Raw genomic sequence first — 18,774 nt, forward strand, 5'->3', positions numbered from 1 at the left:
ACCATCCGTCACTCGTTTGTGAAGAAGTCACCTTTGTGTCAACACACATTCACCAACACATCACATATTTCAGGTCATAAAGAAAAAAAGTTAATATCAGACAACCTCAAGTTAATACAACATGGAGTCTTGAGTGCAGATTCTATTTATTGTGGAGAAAAAAATGGCTACTCGAGTCGACCGTGTCATTCCAGGTAGTCGTTGCCACTAGTCTTGCCACTAACTCTGGCAAAAAAATAAAATAAAATAATGAGAGTATGTATAATTACTCTGGCCTGTGTTTCTTACTGCATGACCCAGTTGCAGAGTGAAATTAAATACGCAAAATATTTCCTCCCTTACATTGTACGGCAAATCCCCCACTAGCAACACAAACATAAAGCTGCCAAATCCACCGTCCTGATTGGCTAAGCAGCCAGGACAGGAATTGGACATTTTAAAAAGCCTGAAATAAATCAGGATGGCCTCAGCAAGGCCTCTTTAGTGTCAATTCAGGACACTAATTCATTGTTTAGCGCTCAACTTCAGTGACCATTTTTCTTTTCTTCTTCTCTTTTCCAGCTATTAATCATCCTGACAGAGATACAGCGGCGGGCAGACGATTGCTCCCATTCTCCTCGTTTCAAACCTGGTCGAAATGGACAAGAACATGATGAATGCGGCTCGTTCAAATTCTTTAAGGACGCCAGGCGCACCGTACGGCTCCTACGGCTGTTTTTTCTACCCGTACGCAAATCCAGGACTTCATTGAATGTTGGTTTGCAAATTTAAAAAGGAAAAAAAAATAAAAGAAAGTCACAAAAAGATACTAGCTAAGTTCCAGAAAATGGTACACTTGTCTACAAATATGTTAGCATTTGCGTTGGTGAACCGGAGCGAATAAACTAATCAAAATCCAGTCAATTTCTTTTTTTTGTTCTGCATATAGACCATTATTCTGATTTATTTATTTCTGTCTAAATAAATTTTACGATTAGCTATAAGTAAAGTGTTCTGTCAGCTCTCAGACTCTCTTCCTGAAAGCAAAGGCCCAGTCTGGCTGCTTTCGGGCTGACTCACCAGACAAACATTTTTTTTATATTTTTTCCCGTAAGCTGACATCACCCCACCCTTTGGCAAGCGCTGCATGGCAGCTGTTTGGCTGCCTAGCTTTTTGATGCATTGTTTATTCTGTATTCCATGTGTGACCTTGCGGAATGCAAACACGCTGCATGGAAATAAAAAAAAAAAACAACAAAGAAACGGCGAATAAAGTTCAAACCGTATCTCGGTAGCAGCCCAGTTAATCCGCACACCAAAAGAAATCAAAACAAAATTCCACGGATCAAATTATGTGCAGTGAAGTTGAAAGATACGGGGATTAATTATTACACACTTTTACTGAAATGTTTTTAATGCCTCATACTGGGTGTGGGTTTGATCCATTCTCTGTAAATCGTCTATGCTCTCTGATCCGACTCTACCCTCTATAGATTACCTAATGGAGTCGTGTCAGGTGACTGACTGGGCCGTCGTGGCCGTGTGATGAAGTCAGCTGAAGGTTTTCTTGGCCTTTGAGTTTCAGATTGTCTTGCTGAAAAATCCATCCTTTTTTTTTTTTTCACCTTCAAACTCTGGTCAAGAAAGTCCCGGTAAATTTCTACATCCATCTTTCCTTCAAATACACAAAGTCTGCCAGTGCTGGAAAACAGTCCCACATTGTAATGTTCCCACTTCCAAACTGCAGGTTTGAAATGATGTTTTGTGGGTGATGCCCAGTGCGCATCAAGTCTAAGCAGCAGCTGCGTTTCCATTGCAAATGTGCGCAAAACTTTGCCGACGCGCAATTTTGCCATTGCGGCGTTTCCACTGCAACTGCTGAGTTTGCAGCAGTGGCATCCAGGTATTGATCATGTGACTTGTGTGATTTGGAAAAAAAAGTGTTTCTGTTGCAGTTTTGGAAAATAAACCAATTTAGATTACGGCCAATAAAAAAAACGGCACCTTATCCCATTGCCAAGACTTATCAAAAAACAAGACCTTTGTTTTTTTGTTTAAAATTGGCGTCTCCTTTGTGAAGATTTACATTTAAAATGTTGAATTGTGCAATTATATGGTCAATTGAAACATAGTTAATGTGTGTTGAATGAGTGTGTGTGTGGAGGCCAATATGGCTGAGTGCACTTCTTCTCGTTAACCGTTCGTCCTCATTCCAGGTGTCTCTGACGCTTTTACTAGTGACCACTGGGTCTTCACAACTCTCTGTGACTTCGTTTAAAATCAAACCTGTTGAGCATCTGGTTTTTATCAAATTCTAGCAGAAATGATCTTCAATAATAAGGTTGTGAAAGTTTTGTTTAAGGTTTTTCCTTTACCCATAAAGACATGCTTCTCTTGGTAATGACGTTCTTGAGCGTTATAGCGCTTATGGAGGTATCTGGTTATACATTCTATATGTGGATTTTTAGGTTTATCATATTTTCCCATATGTCAGTAACCTCTTGAGAAAATATGTGAATAGAAAATATCTACACTGCAAAAGAAATCCTGAGTATTTTTGTTCCTAGATTGTAATGCAAATATGTTAGTTTTGTTTTAAATCAAGTGTACTAAGTTTCAAGTAACATTCCAGCAAGATATAGGAACATGTTTTAAGTAGAAAATTCATCAATATTGATAAAAGTACTGGCTCCACAGGTGGATTATTTCACTTATCACAAGACGCTGCAAAAATAGTCTATCACTTTTCATCAAAATTCAGGAATTGACTTAAAACAAGCTCCTACATCTTGCAGAAACGTTCCTTGTCTTTTTTTTTTTTGTTGTCTTAATTCAAGTGTGCTAACATTTGCACTCAGAAACTAGATCAAAAATACTTGGTAAGAAGTGTGTTTACAGTGTAGCATGTATGAAATAAAAAAAAATGAGGAGAAACTCATTGCAATATTGATGTACAATAGAATTTGGGAGTGAAGCATCAAAAACACCATCTAGTCAGATTACTTTTATAGCTCTGGAATTAAGCATTCAATATGCCCAATTCTATAATATCCATATAGGATATCAGGGTTTAATAGATTGTTGGTGTAACATATCTTCCTTGAACCATTTGTGTTCTTAAGCTTGCAGCTCGGGTTTCAAATCAAGAAACTGGGTGGAATTTAATGCAACAGAACTGACACCTGAAGTACAAACGGGTTCGTGGACCGATCATCAGCAAAGGAACAACTTAATTGAAGTGACGGTACAATGCCTGTCCGGACCTGCGTCTCGTTGACTATCTGGTTCCTTCCAAACACGTCACCAAATCTACCAGGAGAAGTGTCTAGTAGCTCGCACAGTAAAAGTTTTCTCCTCGTCGCTTCTGCTGCTAATAATTTTAAAGCTCAATTCGCCTGACAGAGATTGTGAAGCGCAGATCGTAATGGAGTGTGATAAAAACAACACGTCTGTCACGTCAGCAAACGATGTGCACCCGATAGTCGGTTCGGTTGGAGTCCAGGGCGTGTCGCCCCTGCCCGCGTGTTATTGTCTCGCCGCAGATCTGTGCACGTATTTGTGGATGAGACAGTTATATCCGAGGCCCGGGCAGTAACGGAACAGGTTGCACGTGTCGTGCCAGTGTTCAGAAAAATAAAGAGATAATAAAACTAAAAAAAGTTTGCTTGATGCAGGGGAATTTCTTCTTAAATATTTCATAAAATTAAAAAAAAAGGTTCAGAGATGCTTCCAACGAATGGGAGGAATTAGATTCTTTAAGGTGTATATACTGTATTATATTGCTATAGCTAGCTAGCATTGTTGCACCAATTCAAACTTTTTATACTGCAATTCTTTTGTTGGTAATGCTTTCCAAACAAAAAGCTGTTCTGAACATTTTGTCTCAATCTGATACGTCACCGAGATCTTAATCCAGATATTTGTTTTCTTGCATAAAACCTTTTTTTTTTCCTCACTGTTGCTAAATTAAGTGTTGATTTCTAATCAAAGCAACTTCCCAAGCTGAAACCGCTCCCAAAGGTTAAAAAAAAAGAAAAAAAAAGAAGAAGAAGAAGTACCCCTGAGCAGTCATGTGGCAAAACCACTGGCAGAAAAATATGCAGCTACGTTTTGCTTTTGTTATTGCTTTCTGTGGGCACGCACTTCGCACAGCCGTCAAACAAATATGCACAGCAAATCAAAAGAGACAAACGGAAAATAAAAACTTTAGTAACAAGTTCTTCATTCCACGAGCAAGCCAATCAGATTGTTTAATGGAATTTATTTTATTTTCACAATCAAATGTATGTACAAGTCACGTCTATTTACAGGACGACTTAATGTCGATGACGACATTTTCTTCAAATCACATTCTGCTACATTGTGCCTTTAACTTCCTCACTGTTGAATTACATTCATGTTTGTTTTTTTATTTCAGACATTTCAACAGAAAGTTTAATAATAAAAAAATAGTATTAGGGAAAAATAAAAGACTTAGTTTAAAAAAATAGACAAAATTAATTTGCATCTTTACAGTAAATTCCAAATGTAAAAAAAAGAATAAACTTAATTTTAAGCAGAATAAAAGACAGTGAAATTTTTTTATTTTTGAACCTGCATGACTTTAATCTCCATCTTCTGATATTTGTTATGACACTGGGTTAATTAAGTATATTAGGAATGATTTACAATGTTTATGCATATACGTTTTCCCTCATGTTTGTGCCATTAATACTGAAAATCATGCAAATTACTTTAATATGTCCATTCAAACTGCTGAGTTTGCCGTCCTGCTGTTCTTTGTTAATGGCGCATAGACGTCATCCGGATGCGCAACGACGCTAATAAGACGCTTTGAGTTGAGTTAATAATGGGAGGCAGTTGAATGTGCTGTTGGAGGTCCTTCCCTGATCGTCACGATGAACTTGAGATGATGTTCTGCAGCTTCATCATCTCGTCGGTGGTCAGAGGAAACCTGGACGTGGGGCTGGAGTTCAGCATCAGCACAGCTGAAGGCTCCACTTCCAACCTCTGATTCCCTCTCTGCAGCAGGTCTTCCATGTAGAACTTGGAAGACCTTCTCGGGGGACTGCATTCGGGTTTCACCGGACTGCGGGGAGCCGTTGTCTCTTTGGAACAGGCATCCCAGAAATCTGTTGAGTTGAGCTTGTATGGCTTATTGATATCCAGCTGGTCGAGTGGCCAGACGTTCCGGCCACCTCCGACTTTTCTCAGAAGACCAGTCTTGCAGCTGGTGAGGTGGCTCTCCTGGTGGTGATCTGCCTGATAATTTGGCATGAGTCCTGGTTTGTTCCTTAGCCTCAGGTCCTCAGCTGAGCTCTGGCATTGAGGACTACGAGGTGTTTCGTAGTCTGTCGGGAGAACATCCACATCCGACACGCGTTTTTTCTCCATGGAGACGTCGTAATCTGGGACAGGAAGCTCTTTCGCTTCGGGAAGCTTTGCCGAAGGACCGTAAAACCTGAGCCAGTTACGAACCACGGACAGCGGTACCTCGATTTCCATCTTGCCTTCCTCGTCTTTGGGTGTCCTTTGTAGAACGTGACTGAGATCGAAACCCTCTGCTTCTGTCCTGGCCTCTCTGTCCTCTGGCAGCTGGACTGGAAAGTCTGCTTTCAGAGAGCCGGGTTTCGGTGTCATCTCTAGGATGCCTTTGTTTGGCTCCGGCGTCAAAGCAGAAATGAATATGGGGCTGTCTGAGGGCGTCGGGGCTTGGACGTCGGCGTCGCTGCTCTCTTTCTTCTCAAACTCGGAGAGGGTCAGGACACCTTTGCCAGACTCCTGCGTCTCGCTTCCGTCGCTTCTTATTGTGCCTGCGCTAAGGGGGGCGTAGAGCGTGGAGGGCTTGTTCAGAAACTTTGGGGTCTTGCTGGACGAGGGTGGGCCGAACGACGAGGGAGGGTCAGTATCGGTGTCGGGCTCTCGAGCTGGAGCTTTCGTGCTCAGGTTCAGGGGTTCAGAGGCTGACAATCCAGTTGAGTGCTTGTACTCCTTCGCCCGCCTACGCAGGTCTCCTACATGCCCTTTTACCATGTTCACCGTGTCCTGATGAGTCGGGTGGGAGGAGAGACATGGGACCTTGGGAGGAGGGGGGATATGTGGTGGTATTACAGCGGACGGAATAGACACAAAATGTGGCAGAACTGGGTGAGCTGACCACCCAGTTGGGTAGTAATGGAAAGGTAGAGAGTAGATATTCCCATGTGGGTCCGGTTGGAAGTAGTGGTTTACCTGAGGGGAAATCAGAGATTATCTCAGTGAGACTCATTTCTCTTGTCTGTAAATTAAAAAGTAAGCCTTCCTACATAGTTCAGTGAATTATTCCTTGCATTAGAACGACTTTATTCACATCATTAGCTTATGAAATACAGCTCAAAATGAGTTTGAAATGAAACCAACCATGCCACGTTTGGACGGCCTCTGGCCTTCATTGTCTTTGGGGTCGCGGTAGGGCCTCGACTGATGCTGCGACATGGAGCTCATCAATATGCCTTTCAGCTGACACTCGTAAGGCAGAAGCAACCTAAACAAATGGGGACCGAGTCAGACAAAAGCTTCCAGCGAAGATAAAACCACCCGGTCGCGCTGCTTTCGCGGATAACCCCACTCACTTTTCGTAGTGTCTGCGTGTGCAGGTGGCTGCACTTGTGCTTCGGGGGTTTCCTCCCAGCGTGTTGTAAACCCGTTTCCACAGCTGATGAGATGTCACCTGGAGTGTAGAGGAGAGATTAGTTCATGTTTGTTTGTCTGGAAACGGCATTAAAAACACAGAGACGTACCATGACAGTTTGACTAAAAAAATGAAGGGTTTAGTGCCCAATCAATATCAACCACTAAAAATAACTAAGAAAATTCAGTTGCTTTCCATTCAGACATCTATAATAAATGTGTCTTCATAAATTTGACATTAAAAGATGCTGTAAGGCAAAAATAAATAAGAAAAAGGCTAGTTTTTGGTTATATAATTCAGCAATACCCATCAATAAACATAGCTTAACCTCATAGACTATTTAATCTACTGTTATAAAAATACTGATTATACCATGTATGACATAGAAAAAAAGAATTACCTGATGGTAGCCACCCAAGTCATTGACAGTCTTGAACATCAAAAATAAATCGACTGGAAAGCAAAAACAAACAAACAAAAACATGAATATATGTTAATATAATTATTACTCAAAAGTAAAATCAATGTATTTGTCATTTATTGCAAATCAGTTCTTTTTTTCATATTTGGTTGCCTTTTTAGACAATTTTTTTCCGCTCTTTCTGGATTTTGAGATCATACAAAGTATTCACAGGGAGAAAAAAATACACCACATAAAGCTCAGTAGGATTACTTTTTAGAAAACATTTCTTAATTCATAGAAGTATGCAAAAGTTTTTAGCTAAAACATTTAGCAATATAATATATATATATTGATCTAAATTCCTCTAATAACTATTTCAGCACCAAATCTCACATCTTGATGTGTAGGATGTTTCCTAAGATCATTTTTAATCGATCCAACATTTGATATGTTTGTTGACGCAGCTGGAATGCGATGCACATGAATTATGTACGGGTGTTACAAGGACAACGGTATGTAAACATTTTTTTTTTGTAAAACACAAAGTGAGGGCATATTGACATTCGTCTCAACGCGTTTATGCAGATAATTACTTTGCTTGAAGCCCAGATTGGGGATCCTCTCTATCGGGGTGTCTCGCTTCTTCATGAAAAGGTAAAGATTTTTCAGGAACTGCTCCTCCGTGATCTCCTCCATCAACTTTTTGGTGCTCTCCTCTCGGACTTCCACCTGCGCCATTTTCACTTGCAACCTGAAAACAACAACAAACAAGAATTTTTAGGAGAGCAAATTTAAGATTTTTCCTCCCCCGTTTTATTTCAAGATGTTATCCCAATGAACTTTCTCCCGCCGTTCTCAAATGTATCGGGAGCCTTACTGCAACACCTCGATGAATCGATGCAACACGGCCACATCGTGATACTGAAACTTTTTGACTAATGTCAACAGCGTTAGCGACTCACAGCATCGGCATGAGGTGTAAAAACAGCATGCTTTCAATGCGTCTTTTATCCACTTAGTAAAATCTGTTTCCTTACATGCCAATTATAGCACCATAATATTAGAGTAGATATTAAAATATTAGAATTCACATTATTTCAGGTATTTAAAGATTATGCTGTCCCATTTTCATCCATAATGCAAAAGAAAATTTCAAAAAGAGTTTTTTTATGGCATCCAAATGAAATCACTCAATGACAAAGATGAACGGTGACCAGAAAAATCGACCGATATGATTAAAAAAAAAAAATCAAGATTAGATATCATGAGATAATTACATCTGGATTTTAACCAAAGTATCTCTTACCTTTTGTTCTCCAGAAGACGATAAATTTGGAAAGGCGGTGAGGAAACACGCCGAGAAAACTGTGTGGGTTAATGATCCCCGCAGGAAGTTTAAAAGACAACTTTCGATCACGGCAGCAGCTTATTAAGGCCCCGTCACGTCAGTCGCACATTTGTCCCTTGAGTCTTGGTGACAAAGTGATAAAGTAGCAGAAAGGAGGTGTTTACTTTAACAACTTCCTGCTGAGATTCTTATTGTCCGACCAGTTCGACTCGTTCCTGAGTTATGTGACCAGAAAAGAAAACAAAACACCATATAATTAATCATGACTCGGAACGGTGAAAAATTGCTCCCATCATATTCTCTATTCGGACATATCTTATTCTGTAATTATAATTATTTTTTATTTAAATACATATGAGAGATTGCATAACCTTTCAGAGACATTCCAGTGTGTTTGGTCTTTAACAGGAAAGCAGTCCAGCAAAGGGAATAGCACCAACAATGGTCTAATCAGGACATCAAATCAATGTTTTGCGTTTCTCAGAAACACAACTTTCTAAATGTGCGAAGCTGTTGAAGCATATTGTGCAAATCTACTGACATGTCCGTCACTTGAGTTAATTTTGCACCACAGCAGGTTCCTCATGTTGAATTAGGCTGCTGAAATTGATTCACACTCTGCTGCACCAGTTTCTTCCTGCTCAAATAAATACCTACTATAACCATGCAGAACATTATCTCTGAACGCCCAAGAAGTCGAGCTTCGAAGCAGATGGGCTACAGCAGCAGAAGACCCCACCGGGTGTCACTCCTGTCAACCAGGACACAGGAAATAAAGGCCCCCGGCTTTATAGACTCATTAAAACTGGGCGTTGACAGATTGGAAAGACTTTGCCTGAAACACTGAGATCTGATATCATGTGTAGATAGCAGGTCAAAACCTCCTCCAAGAAATCACGTGTGCATGCTGACTGGCAGCAAACGTTTTGGCTGGTAATGGACTCTAATGGTGTGGAGGGTATTTTTATAGCACACTAAAGTGACAACTGATCCAGAGCTATGTCACACCAAATCACAAGAAGCTCAAATAATCTCAAACTGGTTTCTTAAGCATGACTTCGCCCCATGACCACCAGTCACCAGGCCTCAATCCAAACAAGACCATTTGCGATGTAGTGAGATGGGAGATTGGAATTGACGTTAGCATATTTTGCAAAATTGCAATGGGAGCGCTTTTTACATCATGAGTCAGATGATCAAAAAACGCCTTCTTTGGGAAAGACGAAGGCGACAGGAAGTGGCAGGAGGACGATGGCACTGCATGGTTTTCTTTAACGACTTATCGCGTGAGCAGCCGTATTCACGTGTCTTTTTAATTGTGTTTCTTATATGGCGGAAACATTGCAATTGCGAGATTGTGTTTTTTGAACATTAGCGGAATACGGTCAATTTTTCACAGCACATTTGGAATGGAAACGCAGCTGGTGCCGTGCAGCGAACAGCTCTGCAACAACGGTGTGATGCCATGACGCCAGTTTGGACCAAAACCGCCGAACGTTTCTCACATCTTGTTGAATAATGAAAGATCTTCAAAGAGCAAAACAGAGACCAACCTAGTAGTAGCTGTTGCGTGTCTAAAAAAGTGGTTCATACACTGCAGTCTGCAGCTGTATGTAGAATTTCTGCCAAAGAAGTTCGGATTAAGATTTCACTCTATTGACCTTGACATATGACCAAAGTAGAAAAAAATTAACTCAAACTAAAATAAGCTCTCGAAATAAAAGACCTTTCTAGCTGATGAAAAATGTTGATGATTATCAATAAGGAAGAAGGAAGTATGAAGTTGGCAAAAAATATATTTTTTTATAACCCCAGGAGTTTGTGCTGTTTACTTTGTCACAACTGGAACAATCAAATAGTGTTTTTACAGCATGTAGTTTAGGTTTTGGGAATCTCTTTAACTTTCATACACAAAGCAGAAAAAGAGAACATATTTATCATTTAGAAAATAAATAAGGTCAGGATTTAGTCTACCATGTACGCAATATGTATCTGTAGTCAATGTTTCAGGATAATAGATAAATAAAATGTTCCTTACAACTAAATAACTATGTTGTCACAGTAAATGATTGTAAAAAAAAAAAAAATAAAAAATCATATTGTATTTTGATTATTTCACAAATCAACACAAACTAATTAGTACAGAAATGTGATGTAGATGGAAAATAATGGAATATCAAAATCTGAAAAGTGTACCGTGAATTTACAGCCCATTCTATAACTTAGAATTTTGCTTTAAAAAGCTTAACATTTATTTCAGAAATTTTATTACTGAATGCAACACGTTATATAGAATAATTTTACACAGGTGGATGTTTGAAAACCGTTTACTCTTATGCTAATTTTTCACTTACAGGTAACAAAAACATGATATTTCAAAATTAAAATCTAACATCGGCCTAATAAAAAAACATTTAATACAGAAAAGCATGGTTAATATCTTTTTAAAGATAGTTTTCAAAAGGAACCTTTTGACTGATAAATGGACACGTATTCTAATTTATTTAATATAACTTCATATTTAACCCCCTATAAATATGACGTTCTTAGTCTTTTGACTGAAGCCAGTCAAGCGTCCATTAAACTTTTCTGAAAGCAAACAGGATCATGAAAACTTTCCAAATGTCACAAAGTTTTTCACTTTTAAAAACAACCAGCAGCCCGGCTTAATGGGAACCAGAAAACCAAAAACGGTAAATTCAAGGTTGGTGTTAAAACATTTCCACAGATGTCCAGAGCGAAGGCTTCTACCAGGAAGTTCAATCGGTGTTTGGTCTCCTCAGAATAAACTCTTGCATTTATCCGGCACCGTGGCATCTGTCGGGGTGTGTGTGTGTGTGTGTGTGTGGTTCTCAGGCTATCATAGGAATCCGAAGGGTGGGGTGATGACCTGTCAAAACTCCGCTGCTACACCGAGCTGAACCTGCGACGATGTAAATATAGAAACCAGAAACCCGGATGAGTCAAACGGGTGAAATCCATTTACTTAAATCCTCTAAAGCTTCTCTGTCAAATCAGCATTGTGAAAGCATTCTTTGGTAATTAGCGTTGTGTTTTGTTTTTTTTTGTTCTGACTTTGTATTATGCAATTTGTATACTGTAACATCAGTGATATCTGTGGATACACTAGACGCATTGGGGGCAGGAGGGAAGGACGTTTCTCAGAGATCTGAAGAAAATCTACCGGTTTTATGTTTGGAGCCTGTCGGCCATGCCAAATAGAGGAAGTTCATGTCTCACTGAATTCTGGCGACATGTTCACCACTGAATTCATTTATTAGATTTCTGCAGAACTGGAGTAAGTAGCTCAGTCTTAAACCCTATCAGAGACCTTCTTATTGGTTTCAGCGGGTGTTACGGTAAAGTTGCTGCTTCATTTGTCTGGCAGCAACAGATTAGGTATTCAGCCGACAACACAAACTGTGCCCCAAATTGAAGTGAACAGAGTAAAAGTGGATGGACTAATGGATCAGAATCAAAATACACAAATTTACTGGGGGAAAAAAGAACACTTGATTGCTGCATGCAGAAGAAAGATTTGATTAAATGCTTTTAAAATATGTTTTTGCCCTAGTCGGTATCAGCGGATGGTAACTTTGAGTGAGAATACTACAAATGCACTACATCAACATTTACAAAATAATTTAAGCAAAAAAAAAAAAAAAGTCATATATTCCATGCATCGCTGGTGCTGAATTTTGCAGCAATTTTCAAGTAGTTACAATATGAACATACTTTACTCTGGTAATGTTACTACTTTATTCTGGTAATACTTTATTCTTGTAATATTGACTTTATTCAAAAAATATTATTTTATGCTTATATTATTTCGACTGTCAAAATGTTATGACTTTATTTTTGTATTATTATTATTTTTTTTTTTTACTTTATTCATGTATGAGTTCATTCTTATGATTCTCGTAATTTTGAGACTTCAGTTTTATGACTTCAGTTTTTTTAATGCTATTTTTTCTTAGCATGGCCATATTTTTAAGCAACTAAAGTTTTGAAAATACATTCCCAGGTCCCGTTTGTGATTTATTGGCAGGCTTAGTGTTTCATCTGGCCCAAACACCGGCTCGGTTTGTTACTCTAAACTTTGTAAAGCGAAAACGAACCCCAGTCACGGCTGCACAGCCTGTCACAGTAAAGCTAAAATGACTTTAAACTGGAAAAACTATGTAAGAGAAATATTGTGGTTTTGAAATCTCAACTTTTTCAACCTTTTTTTTTTTTTCCAAACATGCCAACAACCAGCCTAGGGGCCTAATCACTACGGATAGCACAGGAAAGTCCTACGTGTGAAAACAAAGATGTGAAGATTAAATCTTATACTTTATTTCCTCATTCTTTTTTTTTTTTAAAGTCTTCATCTCTATTTGGAAAGGAATTGAGTGGAATTTTCCAGCAGCCACGTTTATAAAATTCTTGCACCGCGAGAGTTAATGCCGAGTTAAAGGGTTGGACATTCCTTGCACCATTTGAACAGGACAGTTCTATACAATGGTACCTATTTATATGGGCTGTTGCCACAACTCACTCTGTTAGACTGGAAAGGGGGCAGCTTGCAGATATCCATCGCTTAAGCCTATTGCAATCACACAACAAACACAACATCGACAGGAACATTTTTTAAATATGCATCTTCTTTGTGTTGCAGAACGAGACACAATGGCTCCCTGTTAAAATACGGCATTCCGCGTTGATGTTTACGCATGCCAGGGTGAATGTGAGTCTACCTTAGAAAATGTGATGTTTGTATATCAATAAATCACAGCCAACACGTCGGTCACGCTACGTCAACCGTGACAAAAAAATGTTGTCTTGTCACTGCAAAGCTTCTGGGTGACAAATGAAGGACACAGTGAAACTGGAGCATGCTAATGCAACGTATTCTTTGCTGACTATATTGTAACAAAGTTATCTTAAGCTACAAAAAAGATGCACACGCCCAGGAGAACACGTCGAAGTAGGTTACGACCTGACGTTTTGACACGGTCCCCTTAGAAATTCAAAAGAAGACAGATTCTTTTTTAAAACATTTGTCAACAGGAGTTTTCCCCTTTCGCCTGACCTAAATTGTTCCAAGTCTAGCTTAGAAATAACTGAGCAGTTGTGCAAAGCTGGAATTCATCGTCCAAGATTCATTTTTATTCTTTTTGTTTCATAAACGTCTAGGATAAAGCTTGGAAAGGGATTTTAAATGGGGGCGGTGGGGGTATTATGTATTTTCCAGTCACATGGCGCCGTTTTATACCGTAATCAAGCAAATATGTTAACTTAAGTCGTCATAAAAAAAAATTCAGTTTATATCAAAAACAACTTTTAAAGAAACATAATTTTGCATCATACAAATATCTGATTGCTTCGAAACTGGACTCTTTTAGAACCTCCAAACAAAAAGTCATGGAAAAGTGTAAATGTCTTTGTGACCTTCAGTTCAGAAAATGAAATTCACACATTATATGGACTCTGACACATGAAGCTAAATATGTCAAGTGTTTATTTCTTGTTAGCTTAATGATTACAGATAATGAAAAACCCAAAAAGTCAATGTCTTGGAAAATTAGAACAGTATTGTGAAAAAGTGAAACTTGCGGCGGCATGCCCTAATTAGCTAAATAAGTCAAAACACCTGCAAGGGTTTCCTGAGTCTCTGAATCACAGGTGTCAAACTCTACTCCTTGAGGGCTGCTGTCTTACAACTTTGAGGTCTGTCTTTCTGTTAACACCTGATTACAAAAGTTAAGAGGTTTTATGAGGTAATCTGTTTACTTTAAAATAACTTTTTCCCTGCCGCTATTTTTTAATTATGACAGAGAACTTGAATGTTGGGGTTTTTGATGAGCTCTACGCCACTATTGTCAAATTAAAATGTGAATAATCTTCATACTATCCACATTTTACTGTCTGGAATGAGTGAAAATAATGTTGCATTTCTAAAAATATTGACCTTTGTTCTCTTTTGTCCTCCTTGGTGCTCTTTTCAGTGGAGAAAAGTTTCGTGTTCTTCCAGGATTTCAGCCTCGCAGAACTCCTCAGACTTGGAAATGTCGTTCTGGTGGTAAGTCGTTGTTTTAATAGTTCATCATAAACCTGATGTAAACTTTTTATTGAAATTCATGGTCTGAAAATGAACCTAGTGAGTAACACAGACTGGCAAGGTTTTGAGAGTCCTGGTGAACAGACTGTGAGTTTATGTCCCTAGAGCGTTTCCACTTACAGCAGCGAGAGCAGCTGATGTCAGCAAAACATACTTTTTGCTAAGTGCAATCTGCAGTTTCCATCATCATTGCTCCATCTGTTCTTCTCTAAAGTTTACAGTTGTTCTTGTGAATTTTCTGCCACACATGGGATCGTATTATTATTGTCCCGAAAAGGTGCAACTCAACTTCTCATTTCGGCTGTCTCGCCGTTTGTGCTGAAATGACTGCAGCAGAAGCAGGTCCTCAACGTCTGAGTAGCAAGGTGTGTCCCTTTAACTATTCCAGACTTCAACAGTCTCTGGTCACATCAAGCCCCGACTCAAAATTAGTCAAGTTCATTTTACAAGAACTTTAAAAAAGAATTTACAATTACATTAAACAATAATTTTACAGCTAATATTGTTTGTGTTATCATGATACTCTGCTTAGTTGACTAATAAGTAAGTGCTTGCACACATAACAGGGATGACAAGCGTTTTTTTTACGTTTTGTTTCTGACAGATTGCATTTCTACATTCCTTAAATAACTTCTCTTGGTATGTCTTCCATTTTGACCGTCTTCTCTTGATGCACCACTCTGCCTGTCTTTGTTTACAATGAAAACATCGAAGCCATTTAGGGACCAAGTCATGCTTCTGGTTATAAAACGGATGAACTGACAGACGGTGCAACGTTTTTATCAGAGACTGTCAAGGTCTTAAAGTGAGAATAATTGGGGATTTTTCATTGAGTTATTGTTGCAGGAAAATAATCAATTTGCCAGTTCAAACATCCGTCTATTATCTTCTACTTTGGTCATCCTTCGTCCCCTCAGACGTCTTCCTAAATCGGCTATTCACGCCTTCTGGTTCCCTTCCCCATGGGTAGTTTGTCTTGACTTCTGTCTGCACTCCAACCTTCTTATTGATATTCTGACTTTTGACCTGTGCCTCATTTTTTGACTACCTTTCTAAATTGTGAATTATCTGTTTCATTTGATTTTCTTCCTTAATAAAGATCCGGTCTTCTGCTTGGACTCTTAATGTTTGTCACGTAGTCCCCCCAGCATGTTCTGGGGCCTGGTTTGTGATTTTTTATTTTTTTTTTCCTGCAATCAGTGGGTCGCCGGTTTGGATCCTGGCTCCGTCATCTTGCCACTATCGGCGTGTGAGCAAATGACTGAAACACTGTGAGGTCTTTTTACCAGGATGTGTCCAGTGAGATGTGTCCTAATCTTGGGGCATAATCTTTTTTATGCATTAGGTTATTGTAGAACAGGTTTGTGCTTGGGTACGAATATTGTTATGTAAGATTATTAGTAATATGTGGGTGGAGATTTACCGTCATGTGCCGTTTCCTCATTTTTTGTTTCCTCAATTTATTGGTATTCACTGTTGGTGTATTTCTTGTCATTTGTACCTTTTAGGTGTGGCTCCCTTTACTCCTCCCAACCTGCTAATTGCTTAACTCTATCAGCTGGCATAAACACTGCAGTGCTTCATTCTGCTTCCTTATCTATCTATTATTTGTTCCAAACCAAAAGAGCCTGCCGCTGGTGTTGTTGAGTGAGATGATTTACCAGTTATACACGGAGCAAACGCATACCAATGCTAGTCTCTCTGGTAAATTTAAATTCATTTAAACCTGTATGCATAGTGGAGACCGCTTTACATAAATGCTTCATTATTTCTAACCTGCTATTTTTCAGAAAGCCAGCTGGTTTAACAGCTGGCTTTCTGCAAGCTGCTAAAAGTTGGGTTTGAAGATGCCTTGGAACCAAAATGAATTAATCTGCTGTTTGTGTATCCAGTAACTGTGTCCTGGTCCCAAAATAATCCTGAAACAGGCTCATCTTGGCTCCCCACAGAAAAGAATGTTAAAGAACTATAGATTTCCCAAGAGAAAATATTGTCCCTGATTACATCGACAATCAGATACTGCGGTTGCATTTGAAACCGCAGTTCTGCATGCTGCACGCATTTGCCAGCCCAAAGTTAACAAAACCGAGAGTGGTTCTTTGTTCATCGGACTTGCCCATTGGACATCCTCCTGTTCCCAAGAATGGTTCAAGTAAGGAGTTGTGTTTGGGCAGAGAAAGTTGGTTTAAGATGAAACAATTGGAACATGGTTTGCTTCATTTTGTGGTGCTGAATCGTTTTAGTGCAAACAGGCCAGTGAGTCAGAGTTTTAAAAAGTGGCGCAAAAAGTGGGTATGCACGGTATGCCGCGCATAGACTGCGTTAGAGGGGGCGCCAAAACGATGTGGGGAATTTTTTTCTAGTCAGCATTTTCTGTATTTAACAGCTGTTTGTGCATGCATGAAATGATCAGAAATAGAGAAACGGTACTGATTAGGGTCTAATCATTAGGCGCACCCCAACCCAATCGTCCTGCCGCCCCTCCAGGTAGATTGAGCACGCGCCCCTTCCAGATCTCGCTGAGGCACGTTTTTTTTTTTTTCTTTTAAATTTGAATGGTAGTGCATACGACAACATGGAGCTAAAGATGGGGCGGCAGGAAAAAAACAACCTCGGGGCGTAAAGTAGAATAGTGAAGAGGGGGAGGAATAAAGTTGTTGGAGAGACGAGGAAAATCTTTTCAAAGTGGTTGAAAGACAGAAGGTAAGTAATGTCAGCGTATCAACAAGAGAGTTGTAAATATTCAGGTTAGCTTAAGCTAGGCTAAAATGACAGGTGGCTGTTGTTGTCTTGTTAGGGTTGACTGTTAATTGTTATGTGCCGTATTGAACCGATACCGGGCGCAATTTGTTCGGTATTTCTATATATGTCTGATAGACACACCTGTCACACAAATCTCAATAATAATGACCAAAACATGGTAAATATTAAGGTCAGCTAAATTGTCGTGGCGGGAGTTAAATAGGACCCCTGGACGCTGTTGTCATGGTTGCCTAGAAACGGACACTACGCAGCCGCAGTGAGCTGCTATCAACCTGCGTCTTTTTAAAATGTCCACCCGATAAAACACCGTCCTTAGAAGTAAAACCTCTGGCAAAAATACAGACGGTAGAAAAGATGAATCAGGACAGACGGGGGAAGGCAACAGGTTGGTCTAATATTAGGAGGAAATGAGGGAACAAGCAATATTTTTTAAGCATTATTTTTAAAAACTATAGTAAGATCTGTAATTCTTTACAATTAATATATAATACTTTTTTGACCATATGATTTAGTGGAGAACACCAAAGACGAGGGGTGAAGGAGACAGACATGAGGTCAGTGATGGAGGAAACAAGTGATGACATCAGGAAGAAATAATAGCATTAGGGAGGTAACAAAAACCTAAATACTGTGATGGTTTGAATTTAATTACTGTATTTTATAAGTGCAGGAATAAGGGAGAGCTATAGGGACATATTAAACCTGGGGAAGGAGAGGCATGACATGTTCGCATACACGTCAGAAAGTATGTAGTTGCGCCCCTGGTTTTAAAAAGTGGTTTTGTAAAGTTAATAACTGGTAAAGACTTACCATTCGTATCTTTGTGCTAAAGCTAAAAGCTGTTTTAATGGTAACATGCTACTCACTATTTGTGCTGCTGTCATCACAACTTTTTCTATTCATGCAACAAATGGGCGAAACACACTTTCAGGATTGTTAATATTGGTATCAATTGTACTGTAATGGTACCTTAAGCACTAAATAATTATTAGTTATTCATGGACTATGAATCACGGCCAACCAAGCCTGTTACTTAACAGATGCTAAAAAAATCTGTGGCACCCTGACCTATGTGGTAATTGAATTGTGTTTCTTGCAGACAAAAGGCGATGTGTGATTGTTAATTTACTATGACATGATGTCTTCTGATATACTAAGCCACGATTATCGACAAAACGTGGGATAAGAGTGAAAACAGCTGGTTTGTTCCAGAAATCTGGAATCAACCAGATCTGGAATCATGTTCCAGCTGTCTGGTGGTAATTACACAAAACAGAAATTAGAGGCTTATGTTTAAGAAAATATAATCTTGTGTAGGTGTGACCAAATCCCTTTGTTTACCCTGAAATCTCCACTTTTGACTTTAATAAGTTTTTTTTAGGGTACTAAATTGTGACGTCTTCCCCGACCTGCTGCCTAGTCGTTCGCAGATGATGACAAAGTAGAAAACAAATTTCTTTCATACCTTCCCGGTTGCAGCAAATGGGGAGAGGAGTGCAGCTTTTACA

At 39.2% G+C, this 18,774-nt stretch overlaps 1 protein-coding gene across 1 annotated transcript; it reads right to left on the reverse strand.

Annotated features, from left to right (window-relative positions):
• Nucleotides 1-4,220: 4,220 nt before the first annotated feature.
• arid6 (AT-rich interaction domain 6) lies at nucleotides 4,221-8,539 on the reverse strand. The gene is made up of 6 exons (XM_032570953.1): nucleotides 8,359-8,539; nucleotides 7,646-7,803; nucleotides 7,050-7,102; nucleotides 6,591-6,688; nucleotides 6,379-6,502; nucleotides 4,221-6,210 (listed from the first exon to the last, which is right to left on the reverse strand). The coding sequence occupies exons 2-6, from the start codon at nucleotides 7,788-7,790 to the stop codon at nucleotides 4,873-4,875; spliced, it is 1,758 nt and encodes a 585-aa protein (XP_032426844.1). The 5' UTR covers nucleotides 7,791-7,803; nucleotides 8,359-8,539; the 3' UTR covers nucleotides 4,221-4,872.
• Nucleotides 8,540-18,774: the final 10,235 nt, after the last annotated feature.

This window comes from Xiphophorus hellerii, chromosome 8 (genome assembly GCF_003331165.1).
Source record: "Xiphophorus hellerii strain 12219 chromosome 8, Xiphophorus_hellerii-4.1, whole genome shotgun sequence".
Classification (NCBI taxonomy): Eukaryota; Metazoa; Chordata; class Actinopteri; order Cyprinodontiformes; family Poeciliidae; genus Xiphophorus; species Xiphophorus hellerii.